General features: G+C 41.5%; 1 protein-coding gene across 1 annotated transcript; it reads left to right on the forward strand.

The window, feature by feature from the left end:
* Nucleotides 1–13,777: 13,777 nt before the first annotated feature.
* LOC132224836 (OTU domain-containing protein 6A-like) lies at nucleotides 13,778–14,662 on the forward strand. The gene has a single exon (XM_059679936.1). It carries the CDS (start codon nucleotides 13,778–13,780, stop codon nucleotides 14,660–14,662), a length of 885 nt encoding a protein of 294 aa, XP_059535919.1.
* The last annotated feature ends 3,379 nt before the right edge of the window (nucleotides 14,663–18,041 follow it).

Consider the following 18,041-nt stretch of genomic DNA (forward strand, 5'->3'; position numbering starts at 1 on the left):
CGTGTTTAACGGCTGGCGAGAACCGAAGTTTGGTGGCGGCGAGAGGACCCGCTACAGTTCAGTCCAACTGCTCAAACCGTCCAACAGGTAGCTGATCTCAGCCTCCACTGGCGGGCTGCTCTGTTCGTTTAAGACCCTGGTTGCCCGCCCACTATTCATGGCCCGCTCTGCCATTGGCCACTGTCTCAACATGGCCACGCCCCAAGACGCCTGGCACTGGGATTGGCTGCTGGGAGACCCTAGACGTGCCCCTATTAGACACCATAGCAACAGGTGTTTCCGGTTCAGAGCTTGGTTTGAAACTAGGCCTGTAATCCAGCCTTTGCAGGTTATGTGCAGGGTTCCGCCTTTGCAGGTTTCGCGCAGCAACTGCGCTTGTAGAATTTTTCATGGACTCTTACTACTTCATTTCCAAGCCTGAACACAATGCAGACACTGGTCGTGTGTGAGAATTACAACAAATGTTACACCAACAGCTGAATGTGCTCTCACACTGGACTTGTCCAGGAGGCATTGTGGCTTCTTCCAGTTTTTCAGGTCTCTTGACCAGAGAACCCTTGGTTTTGTGTATTAGAACAAAGACATTTCCTTACATTCCTGGGAGCAGAGAGCCCTTTCAGTTTAGGTCTCAAATCCGCCCTGTCCCATCTCACTGTTAAAAGGCCACAACCACTGTCCTTAAAGTCATTCACTACAACTAGGCAGACCTCTTGGTTTGTACCAACTGAATGTACCTTCCCTAAACTTCTTTCCCACCTTCCACAATGGGCTCTCTTGAATGCCCAGGAAGCACTTCTCTACGTTTGTTCTTGAGTCTCTAAAAGTTCCAGACTTTTAAAATTAAAAATGTTAGAGCCCTAAGCTCTTTCAAATATGTTCTCATCTTGTCCCACCCTGCCCATCTGTATCTTGAATTCCCAAACTGGAAGGCCCTTGAGACAACCTCCCCCTTGGGACAAATGAAGAAAGTGGACATTTGTCCAAGTTGTTGTATATATCAATATTTCATTCCTTTTTGTTGTTAAGTAGTATTCTGTGATATTGGTGTACTGTACTTTAACCATGCGACCTGTTGAAGGACATCTGGGTTGTTTCCAGTTTGGTGTTATTATGAATAAATCTGCTATAAACATCCGTATACAGGTTTTTATGTGACCATAAGTCTTTGTTCCTCTAGGGCAGAGGTTCTCAACCTGTGGGTCGAGACCCCTTTGGCGGTCGAACGACCCTTTCACAGGGGTCGCCTAAGACCATCCTGCATATCAGATATTTACATTACGATTCATAACAGTAGCAACATTACAGTTATGAACTAGCAACAAAAACAATTTTATGGTTGGGTCACAACATGAGGAACTGTATTTAAAGGGCCAGAAGGTTGAGAACCACTGCTCTAGGGGAAAATGTCCAGGAGTGCAAGTGCCCATAATGCCCATAAGTGTATGTGTACTTTTTTGAGAAACTGTTTTCCAGGGTTGGCTGTGTATGAGGGATCCAGTTTCTCTGCATCCTCACCAGCATTTGGTATTGTCATTTTCTTTTTTGTATTTTAGCCATTCTGTAGTAACATCTCACTGTGGTTTTAATTTGTATTTCTCTAGTGGGTAATCATGTTCATCTTTGCATGTGCTCATTTGCCCTCTGTGCCATAACCTCTTGGGTAAAATGCTTATGTCATTTGCCCATTTTACTGTTGTTTTGCGATTTTTAAAAATATATATATTCTAGATAATAGTTCTTTGTTGGATAAGTGGTTTGCAAATATTTCCTCCCACACTGCGACTTGTCTTTTCATCTCTTTACCTGGTGTTTCTCAGAGTGAAAGTTTTAAATTTTGATGAAGTCCAGCTTATCAATTTTTCCCTCTATGGGTTCAGGGTTTTGCTTTTTGTTTTTGGTTAATCCTAACCTGAGGATATTTTTCCATTGAGTTTTAGGGAGAGTAGCAGAGAGAGGGAAAGACAGAGAGAAACATCTATGTGAGAGAAACACATTGATTGGTTGCCTCCTGCACAAGCCCAGATCAGGGACCAGGCCGGTGAGGAGCCGGCAACCAAGATAAGTGCCCTTGACTGGAATCAAACCCAGGACCCTTTGGACTGCAGGCCACAGCTCTATCCACTGAGCCAAACCGGCTAGGGCTTTGGGTTCAATTTTTTTAAAATAAAATATATTTTATTGATTTTTTACAGAGAAGAAGGGATAGGGATAAAGAGTTAGAAACATCACCTAAACCGGTTTGGCTCAGTGGATAGAGCATCAGGCTGCGGACTGAGGGGTCCCAGGTTCGATTCCGGTCAAGGGCATGTACCTGGGTTGCGGGCATATCCCCAGTGGGGGATGTGCAGGAGGCAGCTGATCGATGTTTCTCTCTCATCGATGTTTCTAACTCTCTATCTCTCTCCCTTCCTCTCTGTAAAAAATCAATAAAATATATTTTTTAAAAAAAATAAGAAAAGAAACATCGATGAGAGAGAAACATCGATCAGCTGCCTCCTGCATACCCCCTACTGGGGATGTGCTGGCAACCAAGGTACATGCCCTTGACTGGAATGGAACCTGGGACCCTTTAATCCGCAGGCTGACGCTCTCCACTGAGCCAAACCCGTTAGGGCTATGGGTTCAGTTTATTATGGAAAATCTCTTTGTGTTACCCAGCAATTTTCAATCTTTTTCATTTCCTGGCACATATAAAATTATTGCTAAAATTCTGCAGCACACACACACACAAATATTATTATAGTTTTCGCTGACCTCACAAAAAAATCAGGCATAATTTTGATTCATTCACACCAAACCACTATTATTGTGTTGGCTGTTGTCTTTTTTTTTTTTTTTAATTTGACAATATAAGGGAAAAGAGGTCAGTGCCCCTAAGTCAGTGGTCGGCAAACCGCGGCTCACGAGCCACATGCGGCTCTTTGGCCCCTTGAGTGTGGCTCTTCCACAAAATACCATGTGGGGGCGCACACGTACAGTGCGATTGAAACTTCCTGGCCCATGGGCAGAAGTCGGTTTTTGGCCTGGGCAAGTCTATTTTGAAGAAGTGGCGTTAGAAGAAGGGGGGGGGGGGGGTTGGGGGGGGGTTTTGGTCGGACCAGAGACTCGGTGCAGGCGGGCCATGGGATAAGCAGCACGGGGGAGGCGCACGCGATTCATGCAGGAGTTAAGTGAGCCAGTCAATCAGTAGTCTCATTGTGCAGTGGTTAGTGCTAGTCGCGTCCGCAAATCGCGCGCAGGTGACAAAAGTACCTACTCGAAGCATAAAGTTACCTGTATTTTTCCAACCAGCTGCAAATCCTACAGGTATTTTTGTCATCAATTAAGAATTGTAATTCTTTTGTGTTGGTGGCTTTATTATTATAAAATGAAACATTTTTAGCAAAGGCCAGCTTAGGAGTACCCTAGTCCATAATAATAAAAGCGTAATATGCTAATTAGACCGGACGTCCTTCCAGATGAAGCCGGGGCTGCAAGGGAAGCCTGGATCCTGGATGCATGCCAGCGGCTGGAGGGAAGCCTGGGTTCTGGGCGCCAGAGGGAAGCCGGTGCCAGCAGCCGGAAGAAGGAAGGCCTACTCTTGCACGAATTTTGTGCATCAGGCCTCTAGTTAAATTAATAACAATGAACCTACCTATATAGTTTAAATTTAAAAAATTTGTCTTTCAAAAGAAATTTCAATCGTTGTACTGTTGATATTTGGCTCTGTTGACTAATGAGTTTGCCGACCACTGCCCTAAGTGGTCGGGTATTGCACATTTTAAAAACTCTTGCAGCACACTGGTTGCAAATCACTGGTCTAATACTAGATCCCAAAGATTTTGTCTTTTTTTTGTAAAAAAAAATATATTGCATTAGGTTATAAATTTAAATCTGTGATCTATTTTGTGTTTATTTTTGTGTAAGTTTTGAAGCTTGGGTCAAAGTTCAGTTTTTAGCCCATGGTTGTCCAATTGCTCCAGCACCATTTGTTGGAAAGGCTGTGCTTCTTCCATTGAATTGGTTTTGTACCTTTGTAAAAAATCTGTTGGGCATGTTTGTGTGAGTCTATTTCTGGGTTCTCTATTCTATTCCATTGATCTATTTGTCTATTCTTCCACCAACACCATACAGTCTCGATTACTATAGCTTTGTAATAAGTCTTGAGATTAGGTAGACCCTTTCCTTAAATTGTGTTCTTCTTTTCCAAATTGCTTTTCTATATAAATTTTAGAATAATCTTGTTTATATCTATCAAAAAATCTTGCTATGATTTTCATAGGAATTGTGTTAAAGCCATTTATTAATTTGGGGAGAACTGACACCTGGGTATGTATCACCATTATTTAGATTTTCGTTGTATTATTTCATGAGTGTTTCATTATTTTCAGCATATAAGTGTGGCATATATTTTGTTAGATTTACACTTAAGCATTTAGTTTTTTAAATTGATTTTAGACAGGGAGGAAGGGAGAGAGAAACAGAGATAGAGACAGAAAGAGAGATGGGGGAGAGCGGGGGGTGGGGGAGGGAGAGAAATATCAATACAAGAGAGACACATCAATCAGTTGTCTCCAGTTCTCGCCTTGACCAGGGATAGAACCCACAACCTAGGTATGTGCCCTGACCCGGGATTGAACCCGTGACCTTCCAGTGCATGAGATGACTGACACTCCAACCGAGTCAGATTGTCAAGAGCAAGAAACCTGAAAGAAAGTAAACGCAAATATTGATCTAAGCTTGGAATGGGAAAACTCTGTCTAAGCATGATAAGACAGAAAGCATAGAGAAAAACATTAATTGAGAGAGCAATCCCAATACAATTTTAAACTTTAGCGTAATATGCAAAATGTCAGAAACAATGGAAAGGTAATAATGTACCAAAAAAACCTAAATTTTAAAATACCTGGCCGAAACCGGTTTGGCTCAGTGGATAGAGCGTCGGCCTGCGGACTGAAGGGTCCCAGGTTCGATTCCGGTCAAGGGCATGTACCTGGGTTGCGGGCGCATCCCCGGTGGGAGATGTGCAGGAGGCGGCTGATCAATGTTTCTCCCTCATCGATGTTTCTAACTCTCTATCTCTCTCCCTTCCTCTCTGTAAAAAATCAATAAAATATATTAAAATAAAATAAAATAAAATAAAATACCTGAATGACAAATCTAAGGACCTATTAAAATTTCTTATAAGACAAATTTGTCCATAGAAAATTAAGCAAAATTCAGGAACAGGCAATAAATTAAGAATTATTTGTTTCTGCACAAATGAAATAGACATCCTAATAAAGACTTAGAGGAATATTCTATCTCACCAGTAATTAACAAAGGGTCAACTAATACATTTTTCATCTAACAAATTAGCAAAGATGATAATTTTCAGTGTTGGCATCTATATGGGAAAATAATACTCTCAGACCCTGAGAGTGTAAACTGGATATTCTTTCTGGAAAGCCATATAGAAGTATGCATTTAAAGCATCTCCTTTTGACCTAGATCACTTCTAGAAATCTTATCAGAAAGGAAATAATCAGAAATACAGACAAAGGTTCAGCTACAAGGATATTACTGTGGCAAATTTATAGTATGAGAAATTGAAAGCAATCTAATTGTCCAGTAATAGAATAGGATAAATAATAAATTATGGCACATTCACAGGCTAGAATGCAGGCATTAAAATAACTGTATTGAAAACTGTTTAAGAACACAAAATGCTTATAATGTATTAAGTAAAAAAAAAAAATAACTTGAACAGAATGATACCAATTTCATTTTTTAAGACATATGTTGTGTAGAAAAAGCCAGGAAAGAGGATACTGACTGGCTTGAGTCCCTGCATGGAGGCCACCCTGTCCCAGGAGGGTATTTTGGGTGAGCCCTGGTGGTTTCTAATTTTACACTCTATCCCAGGAAGCTGTAGTGGAACAGCTGGGCAGATAGCACTTGGAGAGGCTAGGCCAGTGATGGCGAACCTATGACACGTGCCTGTGAGTTTGACATGCTTGTTGTAAAGTGTATGATTTTTTAACAACTATGCTGTAAACCTGAAACTAATACAAAATAATATTGAATGTTGACTGTAATTCAAAAATAGAATTTGAAAAAAAAAGAACCCCTACCAAATAAAATCTATTAAAAATGTTTTTTTAATTGAACAGAAACTCAGGGACTTATAGGACAACAACAGAGGATCTAATGTGGTTGAAAAAGTGCTCAAAGCTTGGCTCAGTGTGGTTCAGTGGTTGAGGATTGACCCATGAACCAGGAGATCATGCTTCAATTCCTGATCAAGGCACATGCCTGGGTTTTGGGCTTCATCCTGAGTAGGGGGTGTGCAGGAGGCAGCCGATTGATGTTTCCCTCTCATCATTGATGTTTTTATCCCTCTCTCTGAAATCAATTTTTAAAAGATTTTAAAAAAAGAAAAACTACTCAGAAATTATGGCTGAAAACGTCTCAAATTTGGTAAGTGATATAAACCTACAGATTCAAAACCCAAATGAGATAAACCCAAAGAAATTCCCAAAGGTATGTCATAGTGAAATTTCTGAAAACGAAATACAAGAAAAAAATTATTGGAAGCAGAGAGAGAAACAGAATCTTATCAATAAAGGAAAACAATTCGAAAGACAGTAAATCTCTCATCAGAAACCATGGAGGCCAACAAAAAATAACAACATTTTTCAAGTTATGAAAGAAAAGCATAGTGAACTCCTCCGGGGAAAATATCCCTCAGAAATAAAAGGGAAATTGAGACCTTATTAGATGAAGGAAAACTAAGAGAATTTGTACAAAGAAACCAATTTGAAAGAATGGCTAATTGAAGTTTTTAAATGAAGTAATATTGGAAAATCAGGAAGGAAGAACATAATAAGCAAAACTAGGGGTAAATACAATAGACTTTCTTTGTCCTGTTGAATTGTCTATTATGTTTGAAGGTCGAAGCAAACATTAGAAAACTAATGTGGTTCTGAATTTATGTAGAGGACATTTAAGACAACTGTATTGCGAAATGGGTGAGGGTAAAAAGATGCAAAAGGAATTAAGGTTTCTATGCTTCACTCAAAATGGTAAAATGGCAACATAACAGATTTTGGCATGTGTGCACCTGCCTGCACACACAGACACAAATGTACCAAGAGTAACCATTAAAAAAGTTATACAAGGAGATACACCCTCACACACTACAGATAAATTACAATGGAATTCTAAAATATGTTCAAGTAACCCAAAGGAAGGTAGGGCAAAGAAACAGAGAAATTAACACAGAAAGAACAAACAGGAAACAAAAAAATTAAATGGCAGACTTAAGCCCTAACATATTAATAATTACCTTAAATGTAAATGATCTATATATGCCAATTAAAATACAGAGACTGGCAGAGTAGATTAAAAAACGACCCACCCATCAACAGATGAGTGGATTAAAAAACTGTGGTACACCTACACAATGGAATACTACGCCACTATAAAAAAAGAAGGAACTCTTACCATTTGCAACAGCATGGATGGAACTTGAGAGCATTATCCTAAGCGAAATAAGCCAGTCGGAGAAAGATAAATACCACGTGATCTCACTCATGTGGGATATAATTATCAACATAATTTGAGGAACAACAATAGATCCAATGGTAGGGGAGGGGGGATTAGAGAGCAACCAAAGGACTTATATGCATGCATATTAGCATAACCAATGGACACTGGGGAGGTGGGGGCTTGCTCAGGGTGGGAATGGCAGGGGGGGGTTGATTGGGGAAAAAGAAGACATATGTAAAACTTTAGACAATAAAAAAATAAAATAAAATAAAAAATAAAAAAACATGACCCAACTAGAGGTAAAAACTCAAAATATAATGATATTGGGATGTTGGAAGTAAAAGGATATATATATATACATATATATGTATATATATATGTATATATATATATATATCAAACATTAATAAAGAAAAAGTAGTGGTTATATTTATATCAAATAAAGTAGATGCTAGAGCAAAGAAAATTAATGGAGGCAGAGAGGGGCATTGCATAATGATAAAAGGGTGAATTCACCAAAAATACAAAGTGATCCTAAATGCTGATTTGCAACAGAGGTGAAAAATGCATAAAGCAAAACCTGATAAAACCGAAAGAAGAAACAGAAAAAGTGAAAATTACAGTTGGACAAGGCAACACTCTTCTATTAACAATAAACAGAAGAATTAGACAGAAAGAATATAGGAAGTTGATAACACCATCAGCCATCGGGGTATCTAAATAACATTTATAGAATATATCACCCGCCACAGCAGTATAAAGATTCTTTTCAAGTGACCATGGAACATATGTCAAGATAGAATAGATTGTAGACCATAAACAAACCCCAATATATTTAAAGAAATTGAAATCATATGGAGTGTATTCTCCAACCACAAAGGAATCAAAGTAGAATTCAGTAACAGAAAGGTAACAGGATAATCTGCAAACACTTGGAAACCAATAATTCACTTCTCAATAATTCATGAGCCAAAGAATCTCAAGGAAATCTAAAAGTATATATTAAACAGAATGAGAATAAAAATACAATATATCAAAACATATAAGATACAGTCAAAGTAATACGCAAAAGCAGATTTACGGCACTAAATGCATACATTAGAAAAAGACGAAAAGTCTGAAATCAATCATCGAAGCTCCCACCTCAAGGACCAGAAGAGTGACCTAGAACCAAAGCAGGCAGAAGAAAGAAAAACAGAGCAGAAATCAGTGAAGTTGAAAACAGAAAAGCAATAGGGAAAAAATCAATGAAACAACAAACTGATTCCTTGAAAAGACCAATAAAATTGACAAATATATAACAAGAACAAATAAAAAAAGAAAGAAAACACAAATTACCAATATCAGAAATAAAGCAGGAAATATCACTACAAATCTTGCATATATAAAACACTAATAAATATAACACTACAAACAACTCCACACACATTAGGTTGACTACTTATATTAAATGAAAAAATTCCTCAAAAAAATACAACCAAAATTCATTCAATATGAAATACAGTTTGATTAGCCTTATAACTGTTAAGGAAACCATTTTTAAAATATATTTTGATTACAAAGAGGAAGGGAGAGGGCAAGATAGATAGAAACATCAATGATGAGAAAGAATCACTGATTGGCTGTCTCTTGCATGGCCCCGACTGAGGATTGGGCCCTCAACCCAGGCATGTGCCCTGATCAGAATCAAACCTCAACCTCCTGGTTCATAGGTCGACCCTGAATCACTGAGCCAAGCTGGCTGAGCAGGAAAACATTTTCTTTTTTAAAATTCCCCAAAATGCAATCTTTTGACTCAGGTGTTTTCACCAAACATTGAAAGAATTAACATTGGTTTTAAACAGTCTTTTCCAGAAAAACTGAAGAGGAGGGAACACTTCCAAATTCTTTTGATAAAGCTAGAATTACCCCGATACCAAAACCAAACAAAAAAGTAGCAAAAAAGAAAACTACCTGGTACAGACCAATGTCTGTCATTAAAGTAGATTTAAAATATTAGCAAATAGAATGTATCCTATCTAATAATAGACAAAGATGGTAATTGACTGTACCTTTGCTATGCCTCCCATTGGCTAATCAGTGAGATCTGCAAATTAGCCGCCAACGAAGATGGCAGCTAATTTGCATACTGCAGGCAGGGCGGACAGCGCGAGCCGCCATCCGGGCCCTGTGTGCAGCCCTGGGCGGTGGGACCCCCGTGTGCCGCCTAAGCCCCGCCCCCAGCCGGGACCCCATGGCGATCGGTGAGCAGGAAAGGGCAGCCTGCAGGCAGCCCCCGTGTGTGCCTGCTCCTGGGCCACCGCAGTGATCAGGAAAGCGCGGCCTGCAGGCAGCACCCCACCCTGGCCTGTAGGCAGCACCCCACCCTGGCCACAGCTCAAGGGAGAGTACATTACACAGTGGAGGCCAGGAGCCTGAGAGATCAACAAAGAGGGGCACCTGCTCCAAGCCTCCACGGTGTGGCTGGGGGCAGGCCCCCAGCAGACACACACACACACACACACACACACACACACACACACAGCACCTACTCTGAGCCTCCAATGTGGCTGGGGGAAGACCCCCAGCAGGGACACACACACACACACACACACACACACACACACACACACGGTAACTGCTCCGAGCCTACGTGGTGCAGCTGGGGGCAGGCCCCCAGCAGACACACACACACACACACACACACACACACACACACACACACACGGGACGCCTGCTCCGAGCCTCTGCTGCCAGACTGTGGCCATCAGTAGGACATCCACTGAGGGCTCCTGGACTGAGGGGCAGGAGGGAACCCCACCCCCCCAGTGCATGAATTTTGTGCACCGGGCCTCTAGTCAATATATAAAAAGAATTGTAAACCATGACCAAGTATAAGACTAGCTCAAATATTGACCATAAATCAATGTAATCTACCATATCCACTGGCTAAATAAGAAAAATAACACAAACAGTTCAATCGATGCAGAAAAAAATAACAAAATTCAAAACCATTCATGTTAAAATCTCTCAGAAAAATAGAAACAGAGGAGAACTTCCTCAACTTGATAAAGAGCATCTACAGAAAACCTATAACTCTTATGATACTTAATGGTGAAACTGAAATGCTTTCCCACAAGATCCAGAACAAAGCAAGGCTGCCTGTTCTCACCACTATTATTCAACATAGTGCTGAAAGTTAAACTCAATGCAATGAGGCAAAAGAGGGAAATAAGAGGATAAAGATTGGGAAATATAAAATAAAAATGTCTATTCACAGATAACATGATTCTCTGGGTATAAAATTCCAAGGAATCTACACACAAAATAATATTCCCCAAAACAGTCAGTTGAGCAAAATCATCTGATACATGATAATCATATATGTATTTCTAGTATGTATTTCTACATACTAGAATAAACATGGAATAAACATGAACACACTGAAATTAAAAATATAAAACCATAAAAAATACCTCAAAAATTTGAAATGCTTACGTGTAAATCTAACAAAATATATGCCACACTTATATGCTGAAAATAATGAAACACTCATGAAATAACACAAGAAAAATCTAAATAATGGTGATACATACCCAGGTGTCAGTTCTCCCCAAATTAATAAATGGCTTTAACACAATTCCTATGAAAATCATAGCAAGATTTTTTGATAGATACAAACAAGATTATTCTAAAATTTATATAGAAAAGCAATTTGGAAAAGAAGAATACAATTTAAGGGAAGGGTCTACCTAATCTTAAGACTTATTACAAAACTATAGTAATCGAGACTGTATGGTGTTGTTGGAAGAATAGACACATAGATCAATGGAACAGAATAGAGAACCCAGAAATAGACTCACACAAATATGCCCAACAGATTTTTTACAAAGGTACAAAACCAATTCAATGGAAGAAGCACAGCCTTTCCAACAAATGACGCTTGAGCAATTGGACAACCATAGGTTAAAAACAGAACTTTGATCTTAGCCTTACACAAAAATAAACTTTACATAAAAATAAACACAAGTGGATCACAGAATTGAACTTACAACCTAACGCAATACATTTTATCCTAAAAAAAAGGCCAAAATCTTTGGAATCTAGCGTTAGACTAGCGATTTGCAACCAGTGTTCTGCAGGAGTTTCTAAAACATGCAATACCCGACTATTTAGTCAGAGGCACTGACCTCTTTCCCCTTAGATTGTCAAATAAAAAAATGACAATAGCCGACACTACAATAGAAGTCAGGTATGATAAATCAAAATTATGCCTATTTTTTGTCAGATCAGCAAAATATATAATAATATATTTTTGGTGTCTGCAGAATTTTAGTAATTAGTTTATGTGTACCATGAGATGAAAAAGATTGAAAATTGTTGGGTAACACAAAGAGATTTGCCATAATAAACTGAACCCATAGAAGGAAAAATTGATAAACTGGACTTCATCAAAATTTAAAACTTTCACTCTGAGAAACACCAGGTAAAGAGATGAAAAGACAAGTCGCAGTGTGGGAGGAAATATTTGCAAACCACTTATCCAACAAAGAACTATTATCTAGAATATATATATTTTTAAAAATCGCAAAACAACAGTAAAATGGGCAAATGACATAAGCATTTTACCCAAGAGGTTATGGCACAGAGGGCAAATGAGCACATGCAAAGATGAACATGATTACCCACTAGAGAAATACAAATTAAAACCACAGTGAGATGTTACTACAGAATGGCTAAAATACAAAAAAGAAAATGACAATACCAAATGCTGGTGAGGATGCAGAGAAACTGGATCCCTCATACACAGCCAACCCTGGAAAACAGTTTCTCAAAAAAGTACACATACACTTATGGGCATTATGGGCACTTGCACTCCTGGACATTTTCCCCTAGAGCAGTGGTTCTCAACCTTCTGGCCCTTTAAATACAGTTCCTCATGTTGTGACCCAACCATAAAATTGTTTTTGTTGCTAGTTCATAACTGTAATGTTGCTACTGTTATGAATCGTAATGTAAATATCTGATATGCAGGATGGTCTTAGGCGACCCCTGTGAAAGGGTCGTTCGACCGCCAAAGGGGTCTCGACCCACAGGTTGAGAACCTCTGCCCTAGAGGAACAAAGACTTATGGTCACATAAAAACCTGTATACGGATGTTTATAGCAGATTTATTCATAATAACACCAAACTGGAAACAACCCAGATGTCCTTCAACAGGTCGCATGGTTAAAGTACAGTACACCAATATCACAGAATACTACTTAACAACAAAAAGGAATGAAATATTGATATATACAACAACTTGGACAAATGTCCACTTTCTTCATTTGTCCCAAGGGGGAGGTTGTCTCAAGGGCCTTCCAGTTTGGGAATTCAAGATACAGATGGGCAGGGTGGGACAAGATGAGAACATATTTGAAAGAGCTTAGGGCTCTAACATTTTTAATTTTAAAAGTCTGGAACTTTTAGAGACTCAAGAACAAACGTAGAGAAGTGCTTCCTGGGCATTCAAGAGAGCCCATTGTGGAAGGTGGGAAAGAAGTTTAGGGAAGGTACATTCAGTTGGTACAAACCAAGAGGTCTGCCTAGTTGTAGTGAATGACTTTAAGGACAGTGGTTGTGGCCTTTTAACAGTGAGATGGGACAGGGCGGATTTGAGACCTAAACTGAAAGGGCTCTCTGCTCCCAGGAATGTAAGGAAATGTCTTTGTTCTAATACACAAAACCAAGGGTTCTCTGGTCAAGAGACCTGAAAAACTGGAAGAAGCCACAATGCCTCCTGGACAAGTCCAGTGTGAGAGCACATTCAGCTGTTGGTGTAACATTTGTTGTAATTCTCACACACGACCAGTGTCTGCATTGTGTTCAGGCTTGGAAATGAAGTAGTAAGAGTCCATGAAAAATTCTACAAGCGCAGTTGCTGCGCGAAACCTGCAAAGGCGGAACCCTGCACATAACCTGCAAAGGCTGGATTACAGGCCTAGTTTCAAACCAAGCTCTGAACCGGAAACACCTGTTGCTATGGTGTCTAATAGGGGCACGTCTAGGGTCTCCCAGCAGCCAATCCCAGTGCCAGGCGTCTTGGGGCGTGGCCATGTTGAGACAGTGGCCAATGGCAGAGCGGGCCATGAATAGTGGGCGGGCAACCAGGGTCTTAAACGAACAGAGCAGCCCGCCAGTGGAGGCTGAGATCAGCTACCTGTTGGACGGTTTGAGCAGTTGGACTGAACTGTAGCGGGTCCTCTCGCCGCCACCAAACTTCGGTTCTCGCCAGCCGTTAAACACGATGGAAGATCTGCAGCTTGAGTATGAGCGGCTGAAGCGTCGCCACCTCCGCGAGAAAAAAGAGCTGCAGGACCGCATCCAGGCCATGAAGAACTCGGTCCCTAAGAACGACAAGAAGAAAAGAAAGCAGTTGCTCCTTGACGTGGCCCGCCTTGAGGCCGAAATGGAGCAGAGACAACAGCGGGAGCTGGAGAAGTACACAGAGCTTCCCCCTGCTAGCAGCAATCTCGATTCCGTCAGTGAGGGTCTGGCCAAGATGAATCTTGAGAACTGTCCTCCTTGCCTCTCGAGGGCCCAGAGAAGGCGCGAAAGAAGGGCGGCGCTCCAGAGAGAGCGCCAGAAGATGGCGGCTGCCGCCGAGGCGGGGTACCTGGCCAGCTGTCGCCGCGACGAGGAGGAGAAGCTAGCGGTCATCCTGGCGGCCAAGAACCTGGAGATGAAGGAGATCCCGGCCGACAGCCACTGCATGTACCGCGCCATCCAAGACCAGTTGTGGTTCTCCGTGACCGTGGAGAACCTGCGGGGCCGCACCGCCAACTACCTGCGGAAGCACGTCGACGAATTCCTGCCCTTCTTCAGCGACCCCGAAACCGGCGATGTCTACACCCGCGACGACTTCTTCAACTACTGCGACGACATCGTGCACAACGCACCGTGGGGAGGCCAACTCGAGCTGAGGGCCCTGTCGCACGTCCTGCAGTGCCCCATCGAGGTGATCCAGATGGAGTCGCCCGTCCTCCTCTTCGGGGAGGAGTACACCAAGAAGCCGCTCACCCTCGTCTACAGGCGCTACACCTCCAGCTTTGGCGGGGAGCACTACGACTCGGTGATGCCGGCCCAAGCCCAAGCCGGCGCCGTGGGGGGCGTCGCCTCGTGGTTCTTGTAGGCCGCCGCCGCCGCCGCCGGGGCCGCCGCCGCCGCCGGGGCCGCCGCCGCCGCCGCCGCCGCCGGGGCCGCCGCCGCCGCCTGGTCCCCTCAGTAAGCTCTGTTGTTCCCTTTGCCTTGCTGCTCTGGTTTTTCTTTTCTTCGTCTTATTCAAAATTTAACAGCCCCGCGCCCCGCTTTTCCACCTGGTCGTTCTTCCTCCTCCCCCTTTCCGTCTTTGCCTCTTTCGCACGGTGGGGGGCAGGGACGCGGCACAGGGAAGGGATCTGTATTGCACCGCCTTAAGGGCGTCAGTTTGAAAGTCCCAACCGCATCTTGCCCTTCAGGGTTTTTGCTTCCCTGGCCGATGAGAATTGGTTATGTTACAAATAATGTGGGGGTTAAAATGGAAACTGGGTTTGATGGCGTTCTTAACTTGGGGAAAAATCAGCTTAGCTCAGCATCTTCAGATTGTCCATGAATATATTGGATTACTTAGATACACTTGGCATTTATGTACTCGAAATGCCTTGTGAATGCCTTTTGCCTAGTTCTTGGTGGGGGGAGGGATTGTTTCGTGGGCTCTTTGGGGTTTCTTTTTTTTCCCCAAACTATAGGAGAAAATTTACTTAGAGAAAGTTACAGAGGAAGAAGAAGTGAGTTGCAGGAGAAATGGGCTCAGGAAACAAGTTGCAGAAGCAAAAGAAGGGCTGAGGAAAGGAAAAAATGCCTGGGGGAAGGTATTGGGAAGGGAGCGGGCATTCTCCCTAGAATGAGCTGCCTTATTTTTTGTTCCTTTTGAGTTAAGCTAGGCTACTCAGGAGACAAGAGCTCCTTTAGTATTTTGTTTTGTTTTCATAAAAACTTGTGTGGTTTCAAATTAATTGTAGTTCTGTACATGTTTGCTAAATTTTAAATAGTATTGGTTAAATCTACAAGTTAAATGTAAGTTAAATATAGATTTATATATAAATGCAAACTGATAGGCTAGATAAGATTTAACTTTAGGATGTGAAAGATACCAACTTATTTTCTTTTATTAAAAATAGGAAGGAATACAACTTTTTTCAAGTAGTGATCCATTTCATTATAGCTACAAGTGGTGTGAAGCAAAAAGAGACAAATTGATAGTGAGCTTAACTTGCTAAGGAGTGAGATCTGAACCAGTAGAGTCTCCTTTATTTTCAGAGACATTAAAAGAGTATGACTTTATTCAAGTAGTTGATCCACTTTGTTATATCTACAACTGGTATGAAGTGTGACAGGTCTGAACTTTTTTTTGGTAATTCTTAGAGATAGAAAAGTTTATAAAGGAGACTTTAAATGTACCAGAGCATTTAATCCATTTTGTTATATCTGTAACTGGCATGAGGCCAAAAAGCGAGCAAGCTACTTTTGTTGATATTTGAGACTTGTTGATATTTTGAATTTGCCAAAGGAATAGTAAAAGTAAAATGGTTTTCAGTGAACAACTTTTAAAAATCTCAATCTTCAGATGCTGTATTCCAGTGAGGATACTTAAAATCCTTTAAAAATTCTTTGTACACACCAAATGTTCTAAAATAAAAAAGTTATGCAATTTGTTTTAAAAATAAACGCAGTTTAAAAAATACTTGGTTCTGTATTTTTGTGTAGCTGACTCAGTTTATATAGAGCTTGTATCCCAGGAACTACTTCAACAAAGGAATCCTGGAGAGTTAGGGAGCAGGAGTGGGGGAGACAAATGAGGCTTTTGGGAGGAGGAATGGGCTTGTGGTCTTGGTGGTGTCTTGGAGTGCAGTGTTTCCCAGAGAAGGATTTAGGGAGGAACCTTATCTTGAGGCTGTCCTGAGTTGATTTGTTTCACTCTGTGGAAGACATCATGTAATGGTTTCACTTAAAGATGTTCTAATTGCTATGCATGAAAAAGAACTCCCACTTCCAAAAACTCTCCAATCCAAGGTCACATTTCAGGAGGTAAAGAAGTGCCACTGGTTTCTTGGAGTGGGGGGCGGGGAGGATGTTCCCAAAATACATATATGGAAAACCTTCCAGATAACTCACTATGTAAACGTGTGTATCAGATAAGTTTCAGATAGTCAGCTGGCTGAGAAGAGGAGGTCCCTGAGAAAACCAGGTATTTGTGAAAAGAGGCCCTTTTCCAAGGATGAGAACACTGGCTGGGGAAGGTAGAATAGGCTAGGACAGGAGGCATAATCCACAGAAGGGTGCTTGGCTGGCAAGAAGGGTGAAAATTGAGGACAGGATCAGCCTAAGAAGATGAATGGGACAGGGCAAGGGAAAGGGGACTAGGCTGGAGTGAGGAAGGGGAGACCAGCTAGGAAACAGGGTATAGGTGGTAAAGAGAGCCTGGCTAGAGGAGGGGATCTGAATGGGCTAAGGGACATAGGCAGATGGATGAAGGGGACCTCACATGGGCAAAGGCTGGTGAAGAGCTCTAGAAATGGGAAGGATGCTCTACTGGATTGGGCTGCACTGGGTGAGTGAGGAGCTACAAGTTAACAGAGGTGTCCTGGCTAGTGTAGAGGGCCTTTAAAAATAAGGGGATCCAGGTGGGTAGGGGCATAGACTGGGAAAGGGCCTAGCTGCAGAAGGATTACTGGCAAGGGAAGAGGTCCAGGCTGGGGGAAGGAGCATTTAGGGCTTCTAGTAGGAGAAGGTGGCTCAACTGGAGTGGGCTGTATAGGGAGGAAAGGGAAACTTGTCTTGAGAAGAGAACTAGGCCACATTCTGAGGAAGGGATCCTGCTGGCAGGTGTGGGAGAGGTGGCGGGATAGTCAAGGATAAAACAGGACAGGAGGCTGTGTGGGGAAGGTGACACTGGAAGGAGGGATAAGCTGGTGAAGGGGCAACTTGTTGGGGCAGGAGGCCTGGTTGGAAGGGAACACTGGATGATAAAGAGGTCTTTATCACATGTGGCCCACAACAAATATTTTTGCGGCCCAGCCAATATAATGGTATGTAAGAAATGCTCTAATAAAAATTTCATAACGTAATTTTTACAATATCCTGTTATACACAATTATTAATAACGAACTACAATGTTCGCTAATAACTGATTACTATAATCGTGTTGCATTCATTTTCCTTACACGCCTTATGCTCAGGGACACCATTTCTCTCCACTAATACTAGCAGTGAATATTTTAGCAGCTGATTGCCATGTCATTAGTCTTAGACTGACTTGTTTGGTGTGCACAACAGGAAATATTTCGCTTTCGGAGAACAAGACAATAGTTTTATTTGCGTTACGCTTATTAATTTGTGCAGTTATTCAGTGTCTGGTAAGTTAATGTTCAAGAAAAAATATTTATTTTTATTAAAATGTTCTATTATTTTATGTTAACGATTACTCATTTATTTCAGCCCGTTGTATTCAGCATGTCTCTATCGAAATAATC

This window comes from Myotis daubentonii, chromosome X (genome assembly GCF_963259705.1).
Source record: "Myotis daubentonii chromosome X, mMyoDau2.1, whole genome shotgun sequence".
Classification (NCBI taxonomy): domain Eukaryota; kingdom Metazoa; phylum Chordata; class Mammalia; order Chiroptera; family Vespertilionidae; genus Myotis; species Myotis daubentonii.

What these genes read in the sequence shown, in the direction of transcription:
- LOC132224836 (XM_059679936.1), top strand. Translation starts at nt 13,778, where the DNA reads ATGGAAGATCTGCAGCTTGAGTATGAGCGGCTGAAGCGTCGCCACCTC.